Here is a 25,834-nt window from a genome sequence, read left to right as displayed (position 1 = left end):
CGATTTTACATTGAAAAGCAAAAACAATAAAATGAATAAAGAAAAGGAATGTGTCCAACACTAATTTTCTCATCCTCCGCAACAATTTTCAATCATTGTTTAAATCCACAAATAACTTAAATTTTCAAGGCATTTTCATCATTATGGAAGACATTGGCCATGACACTCAAGATGGCTAATATGTAAGCAGTTCTTCTCATATGTTTCTGGATAAAAGTTAAAAGATTGCTCATCAACTTGTCTGCACGACTTTTTCATTGTCATTACCGATATATCGATATAAGTTTTGAGCCTACAGTTTGAAGTTACAGTCTGTATTTTTGATTATAATATAGTATATTAAGGTCTAAATGGACACTGTATGTGAAAATGTATCTAGCCCTCATGGTGCCTTTACAGTTAGCATAAAAGTTTAAAGTCACTCATCCTCCAACTGAATTCTCACTTACCGCTACATTTCAATACCTGTTGCGGTGATGAGATGCACTGTTTCGGTAATGAGAATTTGATTAGGAAGCATAATACAGATGCCTTTTTACTTCCTGATTGTCATAATTTGAGCGTTATCCTGAACATTTTCTCCAGTAGACCATTCTAACTTAGCTATTGCAAACCACCAGTAGAGGTCACTAATGTTTAGCCTTATCTGGCCTGACACTAAATCTAATTCCGTACACAGAATTAGATGTTAGACCACATAACTAGAGAGCATTTTTTCCATCTTTGATATATTTTATTGTAATATGCGATGTGTATTTGTTTACAGGCAGGTAGCTATTGAGAAAAGAAAGACAGCAGCAAAAGCAAGGCTGTCAAAGTTTAGGGAGAACATTTACAGCAAGAATTACAACATTTAGTAAAACACACACACATACTCAACGACACAGACAGTTGTTCCAGTTGGAGTTACTTTCACATGATATTATTTGTGTACAGTCTATTCTAAGGAATTAAACAAAAACTGAAATGGATATCATAATTTCATATTTGCCATTTCCAGTGGGAAAATAAAGACAACACGTGATCTGACCAAAAAGTACCATGACGAAAAGAAAAAGCAATGGAGGAAAAAAAGTCAGCCAGATATATGCCTGACATATGGGCAAAACACAAAAAAACTACGTAAATGACTAAAAATTTAAAGGTTGGTCTTAGTAGGCATACAATGCTGGATGGTGCATAAAGATAGACAAGATTTCAGAGTTTCTGAGAGGTCTTTCTTTGACATTTGTTGAATGGTTTCCAATAGTCAAGTGAGCTGTTTTATTAATGAAGGTGCTACAGTCTACATGAAAGATTCTTTTGATATACAAATGTTTGCATTGTAAATTGTCTTAAATAATATGAAATGTTCTTGAAAATAAACATTCTTTTCATAATGTAGCATTGTGTGTAAGTGTAAGCTATTAAGTCTTCCTAAACCCTTGCTTAACTGAACTGCTTAACGTTGATAAAAAATGTGCATTTTTATCATATATTAGATGTCATATCACATTGCGGTAATGATACTTTTTTCTGGACTTCATCTATAAAATGCTAATAAAATGGAACAAATGTTCTAAAAATAATATTCATAGTAAGTTTAGACCTTAATCTTAAATCCTCAAAAGGAAATTTGTTGTTAAATGCATTTTGAAAATGTTCATACTGGATGTCCTCTGAATCAGGATTTTGTGAGAATGACTTAGAGTAAGTGGGAGTGGAAGAAAGAGAAAGAACGAGAGAGAAATAAAAGTTTAGGGGAAATATATATATACATTATGGATCAATTTTATGAGGTTATTTGAGTATTGACCGCATGAGAGAGAGACCGAGAGTGCAGAAACGAAAGCGCTCGGGGGGGAGAGAGAGAGAGAGAGAGACCGCTTTTTAGTTACAGTTAAGGAAATTTAGAACAGCCAGGGAGTTATGTTTTTGTCACGATATAGCTGTCCATCAACATAGTTAGTTGACGGCGACAACGCTTTTTCCCTTCTTTCATGAGTTCTTTCCTCAGCAAACAGTTTTCTGCGTCTGTCAAGGATTTCACGGGGGAACGGGTCGTTAATTCCCAGGTCTGTTCCTCTAAGTTCCCTTCCTTTGCTCATGATGAGCTCTTTATATTTATAATGCTCGACCTTAGCCTAACATTTTGATTGCAGATTTAATGTTTTTGCGTAAAACTTTTGGCACAAAATTCACTCCATAAAATATCCACTATAAAAACTTGTGTCTTATGAAAAACAAATGCGATTAATCACAGAATGTTGGCAGGTTTAATTGGATTGCATTTTTTAATCGATTGACACCACTAGAAATTCATGTATAAATGTGTAAATATTCAGGTGTTTACCCTGATGATAACAAATCACACAAGAAAAAGTGTTTAACGAAAGTCAGAGTATAACAGACAAACAAATACGAGTCTTCTGCAATCGTCTTAAAAATATACAACTTGAATGAACATTTGAGATACATCACACATTGATTACAAAATTGTGATGCACGAGCAAAAACAATTTTAGCAAAAGTTAATATGAACTCAATTCTTTGGTCCACATCAATGCTAATGCCGTATTCACAGAGATGCTTACTGTTGAGGTTTGGGTTTCATGTTAATCTGTGTCAACTGTGTTAAGAAACTTTAGTTTTCTATAGATATTTTTTTCAGATTTTGTAGTGTTATTTTTTTTAAAAAGAGACTAATATCAAAGTGCATTATCTTGCTCAGTCTGCTATGTTGTCTTTCTTTCTTTCTTTTTTTCTGTCACTCACACATTCTCTTGCTCTGTCTGCAGATTATCTGGTTGTATGATCACAGATAAAGGCTGTTGTTCTCTGGCTTCAGCTCTAATTTCCAACCCCTCCCACCTGAAAGAGCTGGATCTGACCTACAACCACCCAGGAGAGTCAGGAGTGAAGCTGCTTTCTGCCAAACAGGAGGATCCACACTGCAAACTGGAGAAACTCGGGTAGGTCTGAAATAATAATTATGTTATCAACTTATTGTAAGATAAATATTGTTGTACATGTTGTACATTTTTATCACTCTCGATATTGCCTGTTGTGCTCTTTCCTTTGTATGTGCTGTGCCTCACAGGAAAGCAAAGTGTTGAGAAAGTTAGGGGTTAATGCTGTGACACATTGCATTGTGGGACCTGTAGTAAATCTAGTTGTAGTCACCAGGTAAACATGGTGGAGCAGCATGTAACCTTCATTCTGTCATTCTGTCTTATTTTTGTTTACACAGCCACTGTTAATTGTTTATGCTCAAGCTATCTGCACTGAATTCCAAGTACTTCACTGTAATTCTGTTTTGGCTCATCTTTCTGTTGGTAAAAAGAACCAAGGTTTAGTTTTCACTCCAGAACAGGTGGAAAACTTCAGTGATGGAGAGCTGCCCTGAGCATCGAGTCAGGAGAAAAGTTACAAGATAAAAACTGATCTCTACTAACTTTATATACACTGAGAGTCAAGCACCCCAGCAACCAGCCCATGTCTTTATGGTAAAAATAATCAGTGACTGCAAAACCAGAATCCTTTCTGTACACTTAGGGACCTAACCTACACCCTGTGCAAGGTGCTCTTGATGCTTATTGCTATCTTACTCCCACCAACAGTGTTCTTTCATGCTCTTCACCTGTCTTGTTTAAACAGCAATGGTGATTTTGAATATATCTACGCCGATGAAAAACATTGGTCAATTCCAGGTAGCTGCGCCATTTAAATAGCAATACGCCAAAGTCAGACCGCACCTGGATCTTAAAGGGAATGGCAAGTGACATAGTGATTGGTTTATTTCACAATACATGCTTTTTGCACCTTTTGAGCCTCTTTGGAGCAACTTTTCCTATCGTAAAGACACAGTGACACACCCTAAATCAAGCTGCATGGTGCACGGCTGACAGCTCACCTACGGATCACTAAAATAGAGCCCTTAATTTCTAAAGAGATCCCATTAATGTGATTGAGTTGGTTTGTTGGCTTTATTTAAAAATGTTGCCTTTGTTACATTTTAAATTTTTGAAGTTTTCTAATGACCGGTGACATAAAATTAATTTTGAATCATGATAAAATAATTTTTGCACAATAATTCCTTGAAAAATGTATGGTCCAATAAAAACAGTTGTTGTGACAGGAGTACACTCGGGTATGGATATGAATGCAAAAAACATACTTTAGTAAAGTTTAACCCTTTTCTGCAAGCCCACAAGAAACCATTTTATCTTATCTAGGAGTTTCTTTCTTATTATTGAATCCTTAACACTGATCTTACCTGAGGTGAGTGAGATCCTGCAGTTCTTTAAATGTTGTTCTGGGTTCTTCCTGGATGAGTTGTTCATGCCCTTTTGGAGTAATTTCTGTAGCTCAGTCACTCCTGGGAACTTTAACCACTGTGCCATGTTTTCCCCATTTCTGAATAAAAGCTCTCAAAAAAATAATACTACATATTGTACATATAAAGCAGAATAAGATACGGTAAGTATTAAAACTTTATACATGCAGACAAAAATATACTTAGAGAAGTAAGAGTTAATCTTCCTTAATCTTCCGTTTTTAATCTGATTTTATGCAGTGTGCATTGCAGTTCCGTACTTTACCACATGAGGTCACTAATTTCCGCTCTCTCAAATGTTCGCTCGTTTTCTACAAAGTATTTCTTTATAAATCAGTTTCTAAAAATCTCACACTGTGCTGATCTGTGTGTGTGTGTGTTTAGAGTGGAACATGGAGGGAAGATCAGAATCAAACCTGGATTAAAAAAATGTAAGCTCTCTCTCTCTCTCACACACACACTATACACACAAACACACACACAACACAAAAACACTACACACACACACAAACACTACAAACAAACAATACACACAAATACACATGCACTACATACAAACACTACACACACTAAATATAACACTACACACACACATACACTACATAGAAACAATACACACAAACACTACACACACTACATACACACCCAAATACACACACACTATATACACCCAATACAAACACACTACATACACACACACACACTATATACAAACACTACACACACGTACACTACATACACACAATACACACAAATACACACATTACACACCCAAATACACATACACTACATACACACAATACAAGCACACTAAAACACACTACATACACACACATACACTACACACACATTCATTATAACACTACACACACATAAAAAATAAAACACTACACACACAGTAAATATAACACTACACACACACTAAATATAACACTATATACACTAAATATAACACTACACACACTCTAAATTAACACTACACACACACTAAATTAACAACACACACACACACACACTAAATATAACACTATACACACTAAATATAACACTACACACACACTAAATTAACACTACACACACACTAAATATAACACTACACACTAGGGATGCAACGGTACAGTGTGGCCACGGTTTGGTTCGTATCGCGGTTCTTGGGCCACGGTTCTCGGTTCTGTTTTGATATATATTAATATTATCTAGCTCCAACATGCAGCACGTTTTTAGCCCTTTCTATTTCAAATCAACAAGGTGCTCCTACTCACACTTTCAGAGCCAATTAATAAAGTCACAGATTAATTCAAATCACAATATCTATTATAAAAAAGGAGCACTTATTCTTACCATTAGTCAAAAACAGGTAACTGAATCACACTGTGCTTTATCTGCTGACTGTCTTTTACCTTGATTATCAAACTCAACACTGAAGCCAAAATGTCCCGAACAGCGGATTTATAAGATGACGGCGCCTCTTCAAATATCCTTTTCTCCGTTTAGCGTTCACTGGCCCTGATCACGCAGCTGAGAAAGTTTTGTTTAATTAGTCCTCAAATCTTCAGCGTTTGCCTTCAGAGCTGATTTGCTCCTGGAAAATTCAGAAAAAGTCTGATTGGTTGTTGCATGGTTGTGCAGAGACACGCCGACAGAAGTAATCTATAAATAACTATCAACTATAAAATATAATATACTTAAAATCTGCACAGTAACTATAAGTTATTATTAGTTATATTTATATCTGACATTTATAAGGATTTAAATTTCTGTTCAGTACACAGACTTAATAACTGTCGCTTAATATAGCAGTTATAGGCAAGGGCGTAGGAGCGGGCTTGATATTGGGGGGCGACACATTTGCGAATATGAACCAAAGCCCACACTATAGTTTCCTAGAACAACATTTGTGGAATTATTTTTTATCACAAATAATCTTTTTTTTTGTATTTTGTTTATAATTAGTTACATCCAATAAAAGGTGATTTTACAACCTAAACATGTTACTCCACATTACATTTACTGTTGTTAGAAAAAAAATATGCATGCAATGTCTGAATTATATACATAGTACAAAAACTGATCAGTTATCACCTAATATTTAAAATAATATAACAGTATTGGTTATTATTATTATTATTATTATTATTATTATTATTATTATTATTATTATGTATTGTATGCCAATTCTGTTGTATATTTACATTTTCTTTGGTTCCTGCACTTTTAATTTTTTTTTTACTGAGAACACTTCTTTCTACTGAGAGAATGTAACTACGTTTCTTAGAGATTTTTGGCAGAAGTTAATATAAACGTCAGGACATGTGGTCCTACTGTGAACTACATATGAACAGAAGTCAGGTTAGATCAGTGTTTCTTAACCCTGTTCTTACATATTCTACTGCATATTAACACTGTTCTGCATATTCTACAGCTTCCTCTGTTTAAAGGCACTTTAATAAAGTAAGTGGTGGTATGATGTGTCTAATAAACTGCTGAATATACATAATGATTAATTTAGGCTCCATAGGGGGCTAAGAGATTTTAACAGGTTAACTCAATAAATGATTGTTTATTAGCTGATCAGTTGGATCTGATGGAAAACACAGTTTTAGGGCAGTGATGATCAGGGTTAAGAAACTGCTTTAAACTACCAACATTACCCAGTGTTGTACTAAATTCTGTCTATCCTCTACATCCAGCTTCTAGCTAACTGCAATCCTAAATTAATAAACAGTTTGAAAATGTAATAGTGATTAGCTGATCAGGTACAGGGCAAGTTGAACATTACGTAGATAGTTTTTTTAATTCGTTTACTAAAATCTCGTCCAGCGCTCTAAAAAGCTGCAGGCACACGTAGCGAAGTTTGGCAGCGCACACGGCGTGGGATTACCTCTGTTTTCCTAAAGAAAAATCATTTTTATAAATAACGACGGATCAAGTGTAGTTTAAACTGCAAAACCATGATATAAAACTCAATATAAAAACACCACTGTCATATAACCAAGAGAGACATCAGGCAAAATGCACTTCTCCCCTCTCTCTCTCTGACTTTCTCTCTCTCTCTTTCTTTCTTTCTCTCTCTTTCGAAGCTGAATTCAGAGCGACGCTACAAATAATATAAAACTCAGTTCAGTTAACTAAAATAAGTTGAGTGCGGAAAAGTTAATTAAATATTGTCAAATATGAATAATAGCTTGAGGTTTTGGTGATCTATTTCCATGTTTTGAAACTGAAACTTTTATTACTATCAGGCTTTTTATTCAGAAAGCCTGTGGTTGTTTTCAATTAGTTTTTTTAATGAGTTTATATTTTATATTACTTATTTATTTTATTTATTTGTATTATTTTATTTATCAAAATAGTTTATATAAATAACTATATCATATATATATATATTTTTTTTCTCCCATGATTCCCATGTTCTTAGTTTATTAATATTAATTTTATAATATCTTATTATTTTTATCATTTTACTTTATTTTCACTACTGTTATTTTTTCTTCATAAAATATAATTCTTTACTTTTTATGTGTCTTTTTTATGATCTTTTTAAAATGTCCTATTTTTCCTTTTTTACGTATATATTTTATTCGTCTAGAGTAAATGTCAGTTTTTATTTCTATTTTTTTAAATATTTTTTTATCTCTTTTAAACTGTAAATGCTCAGCGGCATTGTAAATGAGGATCCCCCTCCAGTGTAAATAATGGTTAATTGCTTGATTAATATTCAGTGTTGTAAACCCAGTTTTTACATAAACAATAAAGAGAATAGAGAATAAAATAACATTACTCTTCTCTTATATGAGCTGCTGGTGAATCTTCACAGTGTGACGGCGCAGTCCCCCAGCACGCGCTCAGCAGCCACTCCCCCTGGCCATGGGCGGGGCATGTACAGCGGGAGAGCGTTTGTTCATTCTGTTAGTGTGCACCCAAATACCACCGTCCATCCGGGTGTATCAAACCAAACAGACCAATAAAATACAGAGAACCGTCGCATCCCTAATACACACTAAATATATCACTAAATATAACACTACACACTAAATATAACACTAAATATAACACTACACACTAAATATAACACTAAATATAACACTACACACTAAATATAACACTACACACACTAAATATAACACTAAATATAACACTACACACTAAATATATCACTAAATATAACACTACACACTAAATATAACACTACACACTAAATATAACAACACTACACACTAAATATAACACTACACACTAAATATAACACTAAATATAACACTACACACTAAATATAACACTAAATATAACAACACATACACTAAATATAACACTAAATATAACACTACACACTAAATATAACACTACACACACTAAATATAACACTACACTAAATATATCACTAAATATAACACTACACACTAAATATATCACTAAATAAAACACTACACACTAAATATAACACTAAATATAACAACACACACACTAAATATAACACTAAATATAACACTACACACTAAATATAACACTACACACACTAAATATAACACTACACACTAAATTTAACACTAAATATAACAACACTACACACTAAATATAACACTACACACTAAATATATCACTACACACACTAAATATAACACTACACACTAAATTTAACACTAAATATAACAACACTACACACTAAATATAACACTACACACACACACAAAATATATCAATACACACACTAAATATAACACTACACATACACTAAATATAACACTGCACACACACTAAATATAACACTACACACACACTAAATATAACACTACACACACACTAAATACACTCTGTGTGTGTTCTTGTGTTCAGACGGCTGTGATTTCACTCTGGATCTGAACACAGCACAGTGTAATCTCTCTCTGAGTGAGGAGAACAGGAGGGTGGAGAGGAGAGAGGAGCTGCAGTCGTATCCTGATCATCCAGAGAGATTTGATTGGTGGCCGCAGGTTCTGAGTAGAGAGAGAGTTACTGGTGTTACTGGACGCTGTTACTGGGAGGCTGAGTGGAGCGGAGGAGGAGGAGCTGCTGTAGCTCTGAGTTATAAAACCATCAGCAGGAAAGGAGGAGGATTAGACTGTTGGTTTGGAGGGAATATAAACTCCTGGAGTCTGAACTGCTCTGATAACAGATACTCTGTTCATCACAATAATAACAGCACTGATCTCTCCACTCCTCCCTCCGGCTGTAGGAGAGTAGGAGTGTATGTGGACTGTCCCTCCGGCACTCTGTCCTTCTACAGAGTCTCCTCTGATACACACTCACCCTCACACACTCTCACACACTCACACACACCCTCACCCTCACACACTCCCTCACACACTCTCACACACCTACACACATTCCACACCACCTTCACTCAGCCCCTCTATGCAGGGTTTTGGGTTTATTCTGGCTCCTCAGTGCGTCTGTGTAAGATAGAATAACTCTGTGTGTAACAGAGATTTGATGTGTGTGTGTGTGTGTGTGTGTAGGAGGGAAAATGTTTGTAGAAATATAAGTATGTAAATATTTTTTATATAGATGATTTTGTCATTTTTTCCAGAACCTTTATTTTATTTACTGTTATCTTTATTCACTACTGTTATTATTATTAATTATTGTTTTATTTTATTGTAAAATTGGTTGTGTGGTCAGATTACGGTGGAAGTTGGAGTCGATGTAATTAACATTTCTATTTTTTGGTGTTTTTTTCTTGTCTCGTCTTGTCCTTGACACCGTCTGCCCCTCAACAAAGCTGCAGTACAGTCCACTGAAGTCCTGCGTCATTCTGTAGTCCTCGTACGGCTTCCGTGTCTAAGGGTTTTTTTCTCTGTGGGAAACTGGATGAGTTTTTTAAAAACTGTCCTCTTATCACATTCTGCAGTAAATAAATATGTTCAGAACCCTGTACGTTTTATTCTGTGTACATTTATCTCCTAAACATCACTGGATCCTCTAAATTACGAGATCGTTTAAGAGTTGTAATGAGAAAAATGCTAAGTTAGCTTTAAGCTAATGCTACAGCCCTGTACTTGCTTAGCTAATAACTATTTCATTTTCAAAGCGTGTTTATTAATTTTGGATTGCAGGACTTACTGTAAGCTACAATGAACGACAATTAATTTAATTAATACTTATCTAGAAGTTAGATGTAGAGGATACCCAGAATTTAGTACAGTACAGAATATGTAAGAACAGGTTTGAGAAACACTGCGGTAACCTGACTTCTGTTCATTTGTAGTTCACAGTAAGACCACAGGTCCTGACGTTTATATTAACTTCTGACAAAAATCTCTATAAAACGTAAAGTTGCATTCTTTTTCATAAAAGGACACCATTGTAAGAAGTGCTTTCAGTAGAAACAAATGCAGGACCCAATGCTACTAAGTTAAAAAAAAATAAAGGAGAAAATGTAAATATACAACAGAATTAACATGTCAATACATAATAATAATAATAATAATAATAATAATAATAATAATAATAATAATAACCAAATCTGTTATTATTCTAAATATTAAGTGATAACTGATCAGTTTTTGTCATATGTATATAATTCAGACATTTCACGCATAATTTTTTCCAGCAACAGTAAATGTAATGTGGAGTAAGGTTGTAATGTTTAGGTTGTAAAATCACCTTTACCTGGATGTAACTAAAAATAAACAGAATACAGAAAAAAGGGATTATTTGTAATTAAAAGTAATTCCACAAATGTTGTTCTAGGAAACTATAGGGTGGGCTTTGGTTCATGTTAGCAAATGTGCCCCACCCCCTTCTTCATGTAAGGAGATGAAGAAAGTTCCTCAAAGTCCTCCACCAGTCAGGGCTTTATTGCAGAGCATTCTGATGGAAGCATCTACTCAGTGTAAGACATATGAAAAAACTCACGAAGAACTCCCAGAATATGAGAATCAAGATTCTCTGGTCTGATAAGACAAATCCCTGGTCTTTGTATTAACACCAAAGACCAGGGACTGCTCATTACCTGCCCAATACAATCCCAACAGTGAAACATGGTGGTGGCAGCATCGTGCTATGTGGGTGTTTTTCAGCTGCAGGGTTGGACGACTGGTTCAATTTAAGGCTTGATGAACGCGGTTGAGTACAGATATATCCAGGAAGAAAACCTGCTCCAGTGCTCTGGACCTCAGACCCAGCCGAAGGTTCACCTTCCAACAAGACAGGTTTATTTTTAGGAACATTTTTTTTATTTTAAACTACATTAAACACTGATATATTTATCCATTTATTAGATTTTTTGCCAATATGACTTTCAGTTATACTTAGTATACTACTATTTCTTAATGCAGATATATTTCAAAAAGCATATGAACATCTATACCTTTTAATACAGAAATTACTAAGCTTGCTGTACTTGTGGTAAAGTATAGACCCTCCATCTGTGTACATTAATGAGGACTGCACACCTTCCTAGTAGTTTATGAACTGACTTAATACACTACCTGTCTAGTAAAAAAGTCTCCACCTGGATTTTAGTAAGTAAATAATTTAATTTAATTTAATGTTATTCCATCAATGGATTTTTTCTTCCCTGATGGCACGGCCATATTCCAAGATGACAATGTCAGGATTCATGGTGCTGGAATTGTGAAAAAGTGATTCAGGGAGCATGAGATCATCATTTTCACACATGGATTGTTCACAGAGTCCAGATCTGAACCTCATTGAGAATCTTTGGGATGTGCTGGAGAAGACTTTGTGCAGTGGTCAGACTCTACTATCATCAATGCTGCAAGATCTTGGTGAAAAATTACTACAACACTGGATTGAAATAAATCTTGTGACATTGCAGAAGCTTATTGAAACAATGCTTTATGGAGTAGCTCTAAACTGTGTTCTCTGTGAGTGTTTTGCATGTATTTCTGCAGGTTTGTGGTTCACCTGACCTTCCTGGGAGGAACAACCTTAAAGTTTGTGGTTGTAAGGTCACAAAATGTGATTTCATAAATGGTTTAATGATATTTCTTCTAGTCTTTCTTTTTTTTTTTTTTTACATTGTTTTTAATAATAAACGCAGATATAACTTATAAACAAACTAGGTAAGCAAAACAGAAAGAAAACACAGGTAGGAATAGCGCAAAACAAGAATAAACAAGACTATAAACTACTAAAGTACAAAGACCAGAACAAAGATTAAACAAAACTAAGAAAACAAGGAACAGAACAACTGTATAAACACTAAAATCTAAAACCAAACCAACCTGACATGAGAACAAGCAGCTGACAAGGAACATGAAGCACATACAGCAAACACAGCACACAAAAGACTCGACCAGGAACACTCAAACAAACGGGCTTATATACACAACCAGGGTGAGGGAAACAACCTGGGGAAGGAAACAAGGGGGCGGGGTTACAAACCAGACACAAGGGAGCACATGGGGAGGAAAAGAAAGCAGGAGAACAGAGGACAGGAGCAGAAAGTACCAAAGACATGTGTTAATCTGTTTGGCCCTAAAGGTGCCAGCATTCATGGATGTTTAGCCCCCAGCCCAGTATGTCTTGCGGTGGGTTTGGGGGGTTGGTGGCTTTTGTGAGGACGTCTCCACACCACCCCTTGCAGCTGATCTTATTGGGGGATTGAACCCCAACTCGAATCCTTTCTCCACATCCACATTCAGTAAACTTGTTCTCTCAGACTCTTCAGATAGAGCCTAAACAGACTTTTTTATCTTATTCACGTCATTCCCAGAGACACAGAGAAGCTGGACTGGATTTCCCCACAGCTGACTAAGTTCTTACCTTTTGATGAGTGGCACACCTACGTTCTCCCATCTGCTATCAGAATATGTGACCTCTTGTCATCATAACATAAGTGTAGAGCCAATAAAATCTTCTCAGATATCTCCGCATTCCTTCACCTTTTCAGCTTTAAAATAAAATGAAGGATGATATTCACAGGTAAGCCTTGGCATACGGGTCACTGAATCTGACAGCTGGTATCAGAATGTGAGAAAGTAAAGCAATAATCATTGCAGCTTATAAAGAGAAATTGCAAAGGAGTGCATTCAGACAGGCACATGCATTTTATTCAAAAAGTGAAACAATGATAAATACTTTTTTATTGCAAAGCCCAAATAATGGGAAAAAAGACATGCAAAACTTTTTAAGATACATACTTATAAACATTTCTGTCAAAAAAACAACAAAAAAAACGATGAGCTCCTACAGCACAGCTGTAGCTCTTCTTTATTTTGGGTTTTCCAACACAATTTAGGTGAAACCACAACTCCACTTCACTACAGCTCTTACAGGAAGTCTTCTAATAGATATTAGCCAAGATATGTCACGTAGTTTTTCAGAGAGTAACTTAGATTCATTATTATTAATTATTAGTTGGTATTCATTTATTATCTCTAATTAATTAGATCACCATATAAGACATCTCTAATTTTATTATAAATGTTTTTATTTGGGTCGAAAACCCAATTTATATTTAAGAAATCATATTTATTTATAAAATCTGAGTACATAATTTGATAATATGGATAATGAGATCTAGCTCTACCTCTTTTTTTTTTCAGTTGGTTATGTTACCCACCCACTCGGCTTGTCTTTATAAACCAATTGCTATTATTTTACAGAACGCTATTTTGGCTTTAAGGTCTGAATCTATTGCATCTAATCCTCCAAGATCTTTACTTTTTAAAGCCAATTCTCTTTTAGCTACCTCACATGTTGTACCCCACAAAAAACTGAAACAAAGTTATTATTTTTTTTACACCATGGTTATTTTCGTGTATGCTCCTTCTCCGTGTTTTTCCGACTTTGATTTTTGCCTTGCCCGTGTATTGGATATTCTGTGTATGACCTGGACTGTTTCTCACTTGGATTTCTGCCTACTCTGTGATACTCCCTGCTCGTGTATGAACTCTGGACTGTCTCCTGTTTATGGTATGGTTTCCCCGCTCATTGTTTCTCTGGTATTGACCTGGTTTGTTTTGACTACCCCTGCTGAATCTTTTAATAAAAGATTTTTATCGTATCTGCACAAGTCTCCTCCTTGTCTAGCCCTGACATATTACTCGGCCGCTATGACAGAGACTGCAGATACTGAGTCTATTAAATCTGGTTTGGCTAACTAGGGCCGGCTACTCGGTCAGCACCAGCAAACGCTCGCTGGTGTGACCCAGGCTGTAGACGAGCTAGCACGCCAGCAGGTTAGCCAGCAGCAGCAGCTAACTGAGGTTATCGGGCACCTCAGAGGGTTAGCTACCCATGCTACTAGCCCCATTGCTAAACCTTCCCCCACTCTAAACGCTACCAAGGAATCTACTTTCTCTGTCTGCAAACTTGAAGTTTTTGACGGCAACCCGGAGAAATGCGGTGGGTTTCTACTTCAGTGTTCTGTATTTTTTTCTAACTCCCAACCTGCTACCGATCGGGCTAAGATCGGGTTCATTGTCTCTCGTCTCTCAGGCAAAGCTTTGGAGTGGGCCACTGCTATCTGGGACAGTGTTTCTGAGGCCAGCTACAATTCTTTTTTGACCACTTTCCGCAGCGTTTTTGATCATACTCGCTATGGGCAGTCCAGCGGAGAACTTTTATTGAACCTGACCCAGGGAAAGAAGTCGGTAGCTGCCTACGCGCTGGAGTTTAGAACGTTAGCAGCTAGCAGTGGTTGGAATAACCCCGCGCTGGTTAATGTTTTTCGGCATGGACTCCACTACGATATTCAGAAGGAACTGTCGTGTAAAGACGACTCACTCACCCTGGATCAGCTCATTTCCCTTTGATCCGTCTGGATCAGCTCCTGGCTAGAAGACCCAGAGTTTCCAACCAGCCTCCAGCAGCTCCTGTGAATCTGTCTCTTCCCAGCACTCCAGCTGCAACTTCACCCATTCCACGAGACCCAGAGCCCATGGAAGTTGAAAAGTCGAGACTTACTGCTGCTGAGAGACAACGCCGGCTCCGTCCGCATCTCTGTCTCTACTGTCGGAAACCAGGTCATCTCAAGGCTGAGTGTGAGCTCCGGCCCTGATCTATTAAGGCGTCAGCCCCAGGACAGCGCGTGGAGAACTCTTACCTGTTACCTGTTATTGTCTCCACTAAAACTGATACGTTTTGTGTCCTAGCGCTTGTAGATTCTGGGGCAGAGGGTAACTTCATCAGCACTGACCTGGTTGTGGAGCACGCTGTACCCACTCAAGAACTTCGATGTCCCATCGCCGTTCACGCCATAGATGGACAGAGGGTGCGCTCCAAACCCATCACTCTGCAGACTCTTCCTCTCACCATCCAGACCAGCGCTCTCCATGTAGAAGACCTTCTGCTCTTCATTCTGCCTTGCACCGAACACCCTCTCGTGTTGGGGGCACCCTGGCTCAAGACTCACGACCCCACAATTTCCTGGAGCCTGGGGGACATCACTGCCTGGTCTCCCTTCTGTCGTGAGAACTGTCTCTCTTTTGACTCTATTACTATGCAGTCTACCTCTGTAGAGAGTCCTAATGCCATAGACACCCCTGTAATTCCTTCTGAGTATGCTGTTTATGCTGATGTGTTTAGCAAATCTAATGCCACTAAGTTGCCCCCACATCGCGAGTGCGATTGTTCTATTGATTTAATTGAGGGTGCCACTCTGCCCAAAGCACGCATTTATCCCCTCACTCATGACGAGGAGAAGGCTATGGAGGATTACGTTTCTGAGGCTTTAGCTCAGGGTTTCATTCGCCCATCCAAATCCCCAGTCGGTTCAGGTTTCTTCTTTGTCAAGAAGAAGGATGGGGGTTTGAGACCCTGTATTGGTTATAGAGGACTTAACGACATCACTAAAAAATACGCCTACCCGCTCCCACTTATTCCTTCTGCGTTAGAGCAGTTGTGCAACGCCAAGTACTTCACCAAGCTTGATCTCCGCAGCGAGTATAATTTAATACGCATTAGGGAGGGGGATGAGTGGAAGACAGCCTTCTCGACTACTAATGGCCACTACGAGTACCTCGTTATGAGTTACGGCCTCGCTAACGCCCCCGCTGTCTTCCAATCTTTTATGAACGACATTTTTCGTGATTACATTGGCCGGTTCGTTATACTTTTTATAGACAACATTTTGATTTACTCCTCTGATCTTTCCACGCACGTTCGTCAGGTCCGCCTAGTTCTCGACCGTCTACGAGAGAATAATCTCTTTGCCAAAGCCGAGAAATGTGAATTCCACTTGCAACGGGTTACATTTCTCAGCTACGTTATCAGCTCCAACGATGTTATTATGGATGATGCGAAAGTTTCAGCCGTCACTAGCTGGCCAGTACCTCAGACTGTTAAAGATCTTCAGCGTTTTCTTGGTTTCGCTAATTTTTATAGACGCTTTATCCGTAATTTCAGTAGCATCGCCGCCCCTCTTACTGCTCTTACTAAGGGCGCTGCCAAACAGCTCAGATGGTCTCCCGAGGCTGAACGCTCTTTCAGCGAGCTTAAAGCTGCCTTCACCTCCGCTCCCATACTCAAGGACCCTAAACCCAAGTTACCCTTTGTAGTGGAGGTCGATGCCTCCGAGTCTGGTGTAGGTGCAGTCCTCTCTCAGCGTAGTGGGTCGCCACCCAAATTATATCCTATAGCCTTCTTCTCACGCAAACTCTCTCCTGCAGAGCGTAACTATGGGATAGGGGATAGGGAACTCCTTGCTGTCAAGCTAGCCCTTGAAGAGTGGCGTCACTGGCTGGAAGGGTCCGCCCATCCATTTACTGTGCTCACAGATCACAAAAATTTGGAATATCTCCACACCGCTAAACGGCTTAACCCTAGACAAGCTCGTTGGTCGTTATTTTTCTCCCAGTTTAACTTCTCGATCTCGTTTCATCCAGGCAATCGTAACACTAAGGCTGATGCGCTGTCTAGAGTCTATTGTGCTTCAGACAGCGCATCTCACTCAGCTGAAACTGAACGCATTCTTCCTTCCTCTGTGCAGATCGCAGCCATTCAATGGGAGTTAGATGAACAAATTCGTAGCTGTAATTCTGATCAACCTAGTCCGGAGGGTTGTCCTCACGATAAAACTTTCGTTCCAGTTCAATTTCGTGATAGATTAATCACATGGGCTCACTCCGCATTGACTTCTGGCCATCCTGGTGTAACTCGCACTTTACAGCTCCTCTCAGCGCGCTATTGGTGGGAAACCATGCGCGCTGATGTACATACTTTCGTTACCTCCTGCTCCGTCTGTGTGCAATGCAAAACACCCAAAACTCTTCCAGCCGGTAAGCTACTGCAACTTCCTGTACCTGAACGACCCTGGTCGCATATAGCTATTGATTTTGTTACCAACTTACCTGTATCTGATGGTTACACTACTGTTCTCACGATTGTAGATCGTTTTTCTAGAGGAGTTAAGTTTATTCCTTTCCCTGCTTTACCCACTGCTCTGCAGACTGCTCAGGCTATCTACGCTCATGTTTTTAGACACTTTGGCATACCTGAAGATATTTTATCTGATCGAGGTCCACAGTTTACTTCCCGTGTTTGGTCAGCATTTTTTGAACACTTAGGAGTTCATGTTAGTCTCACCTCAGGTTTCCACCCAGAATGTAATGGTCAATTTGAGAGGGTTAATCAAGAATTAGGGAAATTCCTCCGCACATACTGCCACAAACACCCTACTGACTGGTCGCAATATCTCATCTGGGCTGAAATTGCACAAAACTCCTTGGTTAACACCACCTCTGGTCTCACCCCCTTTCAGTGAGTTCTGGGTTTTCAACCTCCTCTAGCCCCTTGGACAGTGGCGTCCACTGACATTCCGGCTGTGGATGAATGGATGAAGCGCAGTGAGCAGGTGTGGGAGGAGACACATCGTACGGTCTCCGAGGTGTTGCTGAGGTACAAGGAACGAGCTGACAGACACCGTGGTGACAACCCCAACTACCTGGTGATCGGGTGTGGCTTTCAACCCGGGACTTTAGGTTTGAGGGTAGTTGCAGGAAACTTCTACCGAAGTTCATTGGTCCTCTTAAGATCTTGTCTCAAGTTAATGAAGTTACGTACAAAGTTGAGCTACCTCCCCAATACCGTGTTAACAACACTTTTCATGTGTCTCTCCTCAAGCCTATGGTCCCGGGTCCACTTGCTGACGCTGCACCGGCTGATGTGCCACCCGCGGCGGTGGAGGGGGAGGACTCGTCCACGTATGCTATCCGGGAGGTGCTGGACTCACGCAGGCGTGGGGGTATTCTCCAATACCTCATTGACTGGGAGGGGTATGGTCCGGAGGAGCGCAGTTGGGTAGCTGCCAAGGACGTGTTGGACCCTGCGTTACTCGCGGAGTTTCATACCCGTAACCCTGGTAAGCCTGCCCCTAGGCCCCGTGGACGTCCCAAGCGCTCCCCGGCCAGCTCTGCTCCGGTTCATCGGGTCGCCCGCTCCAGGGGACCCTGCCTGTCCGGTACGTCCGCTGCGCCATCTGCTCCTCCCGCCTGTACTCCCTGTCCGTCGGGTGGTCGTCGCCGGGGTCGGCCCCGATCTGTCTCTGCTCCGGCTCCTTTGGGGGAGGGTACTGTCATGTCTGGTGCTGAAAGCACACCTGTGTTCCCCTCACTCAGCTCTACCTGCGATTTCCAAGCTTCCAACTACAATACCCAGAACGCACCTCACCATGACATCACACACACTCCCGATCACATGGTACACCGCATGACACCTCCAGGAAGTCCTGAGTATTGATTACCATTCAGTATAAATAGACCACGCTCACGCTCACTCCTCGCCGAGTAATTGTATTGGTTCTACCCTGCATTACAAAGCGTTTACATTGCCTGATTGTTATTTTCGTGTATGATCCTTCTCCGTGTTTTTCCGACTTTGATTTTTGCCTTGCCCGTGTATTGGATATTCTGTGTATGACCTAGACTGTTTCTCACTTGGATTTCTGCCTACTCTGTGATACTCCCTGCTCGTGTATGAACTCTGGACTGTCTCCCGTTTATGGTATGGTTTCCCCGCTCATTGTTTCTCTGGTATTGACCTGGCTTGTTTTGACTACCCCTGCTGAATCTTTTAATAAAAGATTTTTATCGTATCTGCACAAGTCTCCTCCTTGTCTGGCCCTGACACGGTCTGTCTCTGGTACATTAACAGGGATTTTTTTTTTAAATTATTTTTATACACCAATCCAGAAACATTCAGATTTTAGATAAATTTAATTTAGCACCTGAAACTCGCTCATATTCCTTAAAATGATTTTGAATGATTTCTTTAGATTTTATAATCAGTTATGTCGCCTGCATAAGCAGAAATAATAAACTTTTTCCCATTAACATCACCTCCATTTAGCTCATTAACATGTTTAATGTTTTAAATTAGAGGACTTTTAGCGAGTACGTATAGTGATGCTCTAAGAGGGCAGCCCTGATTGACTACTCTCAGATCTTTAAAAGCATCAGTCAATCGATCATTAACATTTACTTTTACATTAGATTACATATACATACACTTTATCATACTGATAAAACCTTCAGGAAAACCATACATATACAGAACTTCAAAAATATACTTTCTACAGCAGGGGTGTCCAAACTTTTTTTGTTGGGGGCCAGAAGGAGAAATATATTTAAGGTCACGGGCCACAGACTCTGTAATAAAACAAATAATGAAATATACCACTTTAAATAATACTTTTTCCAGATCATTTCATTTACACACCATTTTACTTGACTTACTATCTTTATCTATCTTTTACAGTGTTGTGTAAACTAAGATTTTTCAAATTGATGTTTCATTTCATGATGTCTCTTAATATAAAACTCCTTAATCACCGCAACTTTTAGACTCTTTGCCCTTTTTCTGCGCTAAAACTGCGCACCCTCTCCGCTTTCAGACTCTTTGGCCCGTTTTTCTGTGCTAGAAATGCGCACCCTCTCTGCTTTCAGACTCTTTGGTCCGTTTTTCTGTGCTAGAAATGCGCACCCTCTCCGCTTTTAGACTCTTGGGCCGTTTTTTGCGCTAGAACTGCGCACCCTCTCCGCTTTTAGACTCTTTGGCCTGTTTTTCTGCTCTAGAAATGCACACTCTCTCCACTTTTAGACTCTTTGGCAGTTTTTCTGCGATAAAACTGTGCACTCTCTCCGCTTTCAGACTCTTTGGCACGTTTTTCTGCGCTAGAAATGCGCACCCTCTCCACTTTCAGACTCTTTGGCCCATTTTTCTGTGCTAGAAATGCGCACCCTCTCCGCTTTTAGACTCTTTGGCCGTTTTTTGCGCTAGAACTGCACACTCTCTCCGCTTTTAGACTCTTTGGCCCATTTTTCTGCTCTAGAAATGCGCACTCTCTCCGCTTTTAGACTCTTTGGCCCGCTTTTCTGCGCTAGAAATACGCACTCTCTCCGCTTTTAGACTCTTTGGCAGTTTTTCTGCAATAAAACTGCACACTCTCTCCGCTTTTAGACTCTTTGGCCGTTTTTTTTGCGCTAGAAATGCCCACCCTCTCCGCTTTTAGACTCTTTGGCCCATTTCTGACACCTAGCGTTCAAACTTTGAATCTCATATTATAAAAACCTGCTTAACAGCGGGCCAACTTTCATTCTATTTCTAAAATACCTCGCGGGCCGCTCCAAAAAAGGAAATGGGCCGCAGTTTTGACACCCCTGTTCTAGAGACATAATTGAATGCTTTTTTTTTTATCAAAAGAGCTACAACATAAAAATTCTCATCTCTACTACAGATTACTTCCCTCAAAGTGTTCAAATTGTCCAACATAAAACACAGTTTTACAACACTTTTTCCTGTTCTTTCTCTACAATTACATTTAATACAGTTTCAATCCTTTTCATAATTATCTTAGCAAAAATCTTATAGTCAAGATTCATTAGTGTAAGGTGTCAATAATTTTTTTAGTAGTTTTTTATACAACAGTGCCAAAACACCCTCGTAGAAAGAATGATGCATCTCAGCCCTTCATTATAAACCCGTGTAAGAATGGGAGACAAATCATGCCCACAAGAGAGAGAAAGATCTGCTGGAATGTCATCTAATCCTGGAGATTTACCTTTATTTAAGAGTTCATTAACAGATAAAACCTCATCTCCCTTTATATCATCTTCTAAGTTACTATTTAATGGCGGATATCTATAATTTAGGAATTGTTTAATTAAATCATCTACAGTTATATCTCTATACATTTCTTCTCATTATATTTTATCACTTTCCTCCTCTCACTTCATTAGAACTAGGATATGTATTATTTCCTGAACGAATAGAATTTTTAATTAATATTAGAATTAGTAATTTATCTGCTTTTTTTTTTAATATAATGATGTGACCTTAACATCTAAATCATCTTCAGAAAAAAGACCTGTTAAAACCTGCACACATTTACTGTCTTCTTTGTTAATTTTATCAATGTTATCCTATATACGTATTAAGCACTTATCTTAATACTCTGTTCTTATTGTTTTTGATTTTAAGTTAAAATATTGTTTAGTTAAAATTAAGTATTTCATTTCTTTCTTTGTTTAGTATTTTACTTTGGAATTTCGAAAAGACTCTTATTCTACATTTCATAGATTCCCACAAATCTTGATCACTTGAGTAAAAATATTTCATGAATTCTATTCTATTTAATCATCTTTACGGTCTAACATAATATTTGCATATTTTAGAAATTTAGTTTCTCCTTCTTCTTCATTTACAAGTTGTACTGTAGCTACAATAGTTAAATGATCAGAATTAATCAACAATTTAGCTTTATAATTCTTTATTTTAAAATTATTACACACAAAAAATTCCTAATACTATAAAATCTTGAGAACTCTTTTTTTTTATCAGGAAACAAAACTCTAAAATATAATCTCACTCATTATTACACATGATTTCTTTTAAAAGATATAATATTCCCTTTTTTACTTAGTTTATCTGAGTTACTATCCTTAAGTTCCATTATGGTGTTAAAGTCACCACAAATTATATTAAGAAAGCAGACATATAATATAGTTTTTAATTTATTAAGGAGGCTAATTCTTTTATTTTAATTAGGAAAAGCATAAACATTTATTATCCTAATTCTTTTACCCAACAAATAAATATCCACATACAGAAGCCTACCAGGAATAATTTCCCTTATTTTCAGAACTGAAACATTTTTAGTAAACGATTAAAATGGATACTCCATCCGCTTTATCCTCCCCAACAGAAAAAAAGGATAGATGTTCACCCCAGACTGTTTGGGCATCACGTATATTTTTATAAGAGGTTAGTCTAGTTATCTAAATTCTCTGTTTTTAGTATGTTAAGCTTCATATTTCTATTATTAACTGACTGGATCCCTCTTATATTACAGCTAGCGATGGAGAAGTTGTACTCGGACATGATGGTAATATTAAATGAAACAAATTTCATTTTTACATTACATAAACCACAATAATTAAAATTGAATTAAAGTCATTTCTTTCTTACTTTGACTGGCAGCCACATGGCTTTCCCTTCCCCCGTCTTTGTCCTTAATCTTCCCACCTGTGTTAATTTGTAGCCACGCCCCTAATCAGTATTCCCAGGTGTTTCTCAGTCCTAATGTTTATTTAACCCCAGTGTTTCAGTTTTCTGTGTCAGTCTTTGTGTAAAGATGCATCTGTTTATGTACCTGTGTTTAAAAGCTCTGTGCATTTTCTGTTTCTCCACTTGCTTCTTCACAGTAGTGGCACACATCTTTTAATTATCTGAGATTATCTGATTAAAACATAAAATAAAAACAGAATTATTGCTCAACAGAAGGAATTTTACTCCTCTCCTTGAGCAAAGTCACGGCCACCTCCCATCTGTAAGTCCAAACAGCTGATTCTGTATTTAAAAATGTCAGCAGCTCCTCTGCCAGAATTCTCTCAGCGAACTAAGAATTAAGAAATTGAAATAAATGAATAGTACACAATAGTAAATCTCCCAAAGGTAACATAATGTGTCTGACACACTTGTAAATATATCTAAGAAGCAACCCTGCTAATTTACAAAGCCCTGTAGACGAAGTGAATAGAAGCATCTCGTCTAATTATTGGCCTCTGGATTTTTATATGGCATCCTCTTTTCACATTGAGTGGGCCATTTAAAGGAATTTTATTACCAGTAAATACATCAGTTCCAGAAGCTCCAGGACAATTTAATGAGCAGCTCCTTAGAACACACTGAATTTCTGCAATTACCCGAAAGGAATTTTGATTTCCTGTATAGCAGGGGTATTTCATTAGGATTTAGTATAGTCCAGTTGGAGAAAATTTCGTCAGTCCAAGGTCCGGTGTTACGGTGAATTCAGTTCCCCCTGTTCCCCCTTCACTGCGCATGTCGAAATCATGACGTAGCGCCGCGGAGGGGCTTAGACGGGCTGTGTGTTTCAGTTTGCGCTTCTATTTCTTTCTGTACCTTCGGGTAAGAGAATTTTCACTTCGTTTGTGAAATAGAACCATATAAACTCGTACTTTAAAGCATTAAATTGTTGTTAGGACATGTTTAAATGCTCAAATGTACACTGAGAGTTTTAATAATTTATACAGTTTATATAACTAAAGCTATGTTGTATTAGGCTACTCAGAATTCAGCGAGGATGGTCTATTGAGCATTGTGTACTCTTGTCAGTCTCGCTAAATTGTGAAAATGCGTTCGTAACGTCTGAAAGATGAATTGCTGAAGTAAATAAACTACATTATATGGCACAGTAATTAGTCTGTGGTATTATTTCATATAACTTTGCTGTTATAACTGCAGCTTGGAAACTGTTTCCCCCTACACTGAAGTTGGAGTGCATTTATATTTTTTTGAGTAGTAATGTGTCTTGAATGTGTCTTAAAAATGTTTATATTTTTAATCCATGCCGCTGTTTCCAGTGGATCAAGAGAACATGGGTTAGCTAGTTAAGCTAGTAGGGATATTCAGATACAGTATTCATGATGATAAAGTGTGTGTCTATTACTATTTCACCCAGTAACTTTAAATCTCTCTATACCTCTTTATCTCTGAGAACACAGGGGGAACATATTTAACCAGAACCTAAGAAAAGTGGTTCCCCCTCTGTTTATTAAAGCTGGAGAGGATTTAAAATACAGTAGTGATGCTGATAAACTGTGTCTCTATTACTATTTCACCCAGTAACTTTTAATCTCTCTATATCTCTTTAACTCTGAGAACACAGGGGGGAACATATTTAACCAGAACCCAAGAAAAGTGGTTCCCCCTCTGTTTATTAAAGCTGGAGAGGATCATGGGTACAGTAATGATGCTGATAATCTGTGTCTCTATTACTATTTCACCCAGTAACTTTTAATCTCTCTATACCTCTTTTACTCTGAGAAAAGAGGGGGGAACATTTTTAACCATGTCGGTTAAAAATAATTTTAAGAATCATTTTAAGAAAATTATTTTACCTGATTATTTTACTATCCTAAATTACAGTGAAGATATCTGGAATCACAGTTTTGCATGTAGTTTTTATTGGTGAAAAACGCAATTATATGTAATTAGGCAATTCCATGTAAATAATTGTTAACCTATGTCAAGATTGCATTTAAGGATATTTGGTCGTCTCAGCTCCTTCTTTCAAGAATTGGCTAGCGGAAATGTACAATTTTATTTCAATGGAGTGATTGCGTACTGGGAAACCCCACTATCGGGTGCATATTATTAAATTTTGGGAACCCATACTTCATCACTTTAAAGAATCTCAAGAATGAGAGAAATAGAAAAAAGCCTCCTCTCTACACCCCCCCCCTTTTTTTTTTCCTCTTCTCTTTTTTTTCTTCTTGAGAGTGTTCTAAATGTCTGAATGGATGACTATGGTTGGATATGTTTGTTCTGTATATGTTTATGCAAAATTCAATAAACAAAATATAAAAAAAAGAATATGTGGTCGTGGTTCTTCGGGTTTAACACTTTGAATTGTTATAGTGTATGACTGGTGATGCTGAAAACTGCATTACAGAGATGTGCAGTTTGTTTTACTGTTAAAAATATAATTAGGGTTTCCACCAGAAGTGGAACGCTAAAACACAGCTTATCACATTTATTTCATAACCAGTTATCATTTATTTATAAACATGTATATTTTCTGTGTATTTCATACTCAAAAATTCAGTTATAAAAACATTGGGAAACTGATGCAAACATTCACCTATGCATCTGTTTTTTGATGCAGTAACACAAACTAGTTTTTTTACTTATTATATTAACTGATTTTATCAGCACATTTATATTTTGTTTTATAAATAACATCTATACAATTTTCTCCAAATATATAGAATAATTTCGCAGTTCGTGCTCATGATTTTCATAATTCGAATTCGTATTTCAAAATATAAAGAAAACGTCAGCACGACCTGCACAATCCACGACCCCTCCCCTGTAGGCGTAATCTTCAGAGGAGAAATAAATGCGTGACCTGACCATATTTTACCACTGCACAATGGATGAGACGCAGTACAACACGTTATTTAGCTACATAGTTAGTGGAAAGTATCCAAACAACCTAACCAAACCAGAGAAATTTGTAATTCGACGGCGTTCACATCAATACGTCGTCAAAGG

The 25,834-nt window shown here is 37.8% G+C and overlaps 2 protein-coding genes and 1 pseudogene across 2 annotated transcripts in view; 2 read left to right on the top strand and 1 right to left on the bottom strand.

Moving 5' to 3' along the window:
• LOC125801108 (NLR family CARD domain-containing protein 3-like) overlaps positions 1-10,337 on the top strand; it is a 31,871-nt gene extending 21,534 nt beyond the window's left edge. Inside the window, exons 9-11 of the mRNA XM_049477136.1 lie at positions 2,778-2,951; positions 4,700-4,746; positions 9,149-10,337. Coding sequence (XP_049333093.1) covers positions 2,778-2,951; positions 4,700-4,746; positions 9,149-9,762 — 835 coding nt within the window. The 3' untranslated portion in view covers positions 9,763-10,337. The remainder of the gene's footprint in view (positions 1-2,777; positions 2,952-4,699; positions 4,747-9,148) is intronic.
• Positions 1-25,834, top strand: part of LOC125801484 (zinc finger protein 239-like) — a 236,224-nt gene that overhangs the window by 69,403 nt on the left and 140,987 nt on the right. The gene's annotated exons all lie outside the window — the stretch shown is intronic.
• The window catches only part of LOC125801174 (zinc finger protein 271-like), a 166,422-nt pseudogene that overhangs the window by 80,191 nt on the left and 60,397 nt on the right, over positions 1-25,834 (bottom strand).

The sequence above is a fragment of the Astyanax mexicanus genome, chromosome 4 (genome assembly GCF_023375975.1).
Source record: "Astyanax mexicanus isolate ESR-SI-001 chromosome 4, AstMex3_surface, whole genome shotgun sequence".
Lineage (NCBI taxonomy): Eukaryota > Metazoa > Chordata > Actinopteri > Characiformes > Acestrorhamphidae > Astyanax > Astyanax mexicanus.
The sequence above is the reverse complement of the archived record's forward strand: the minus strand, read 5'-3'. Positions and strand labels throughout refer to the sequence as shown.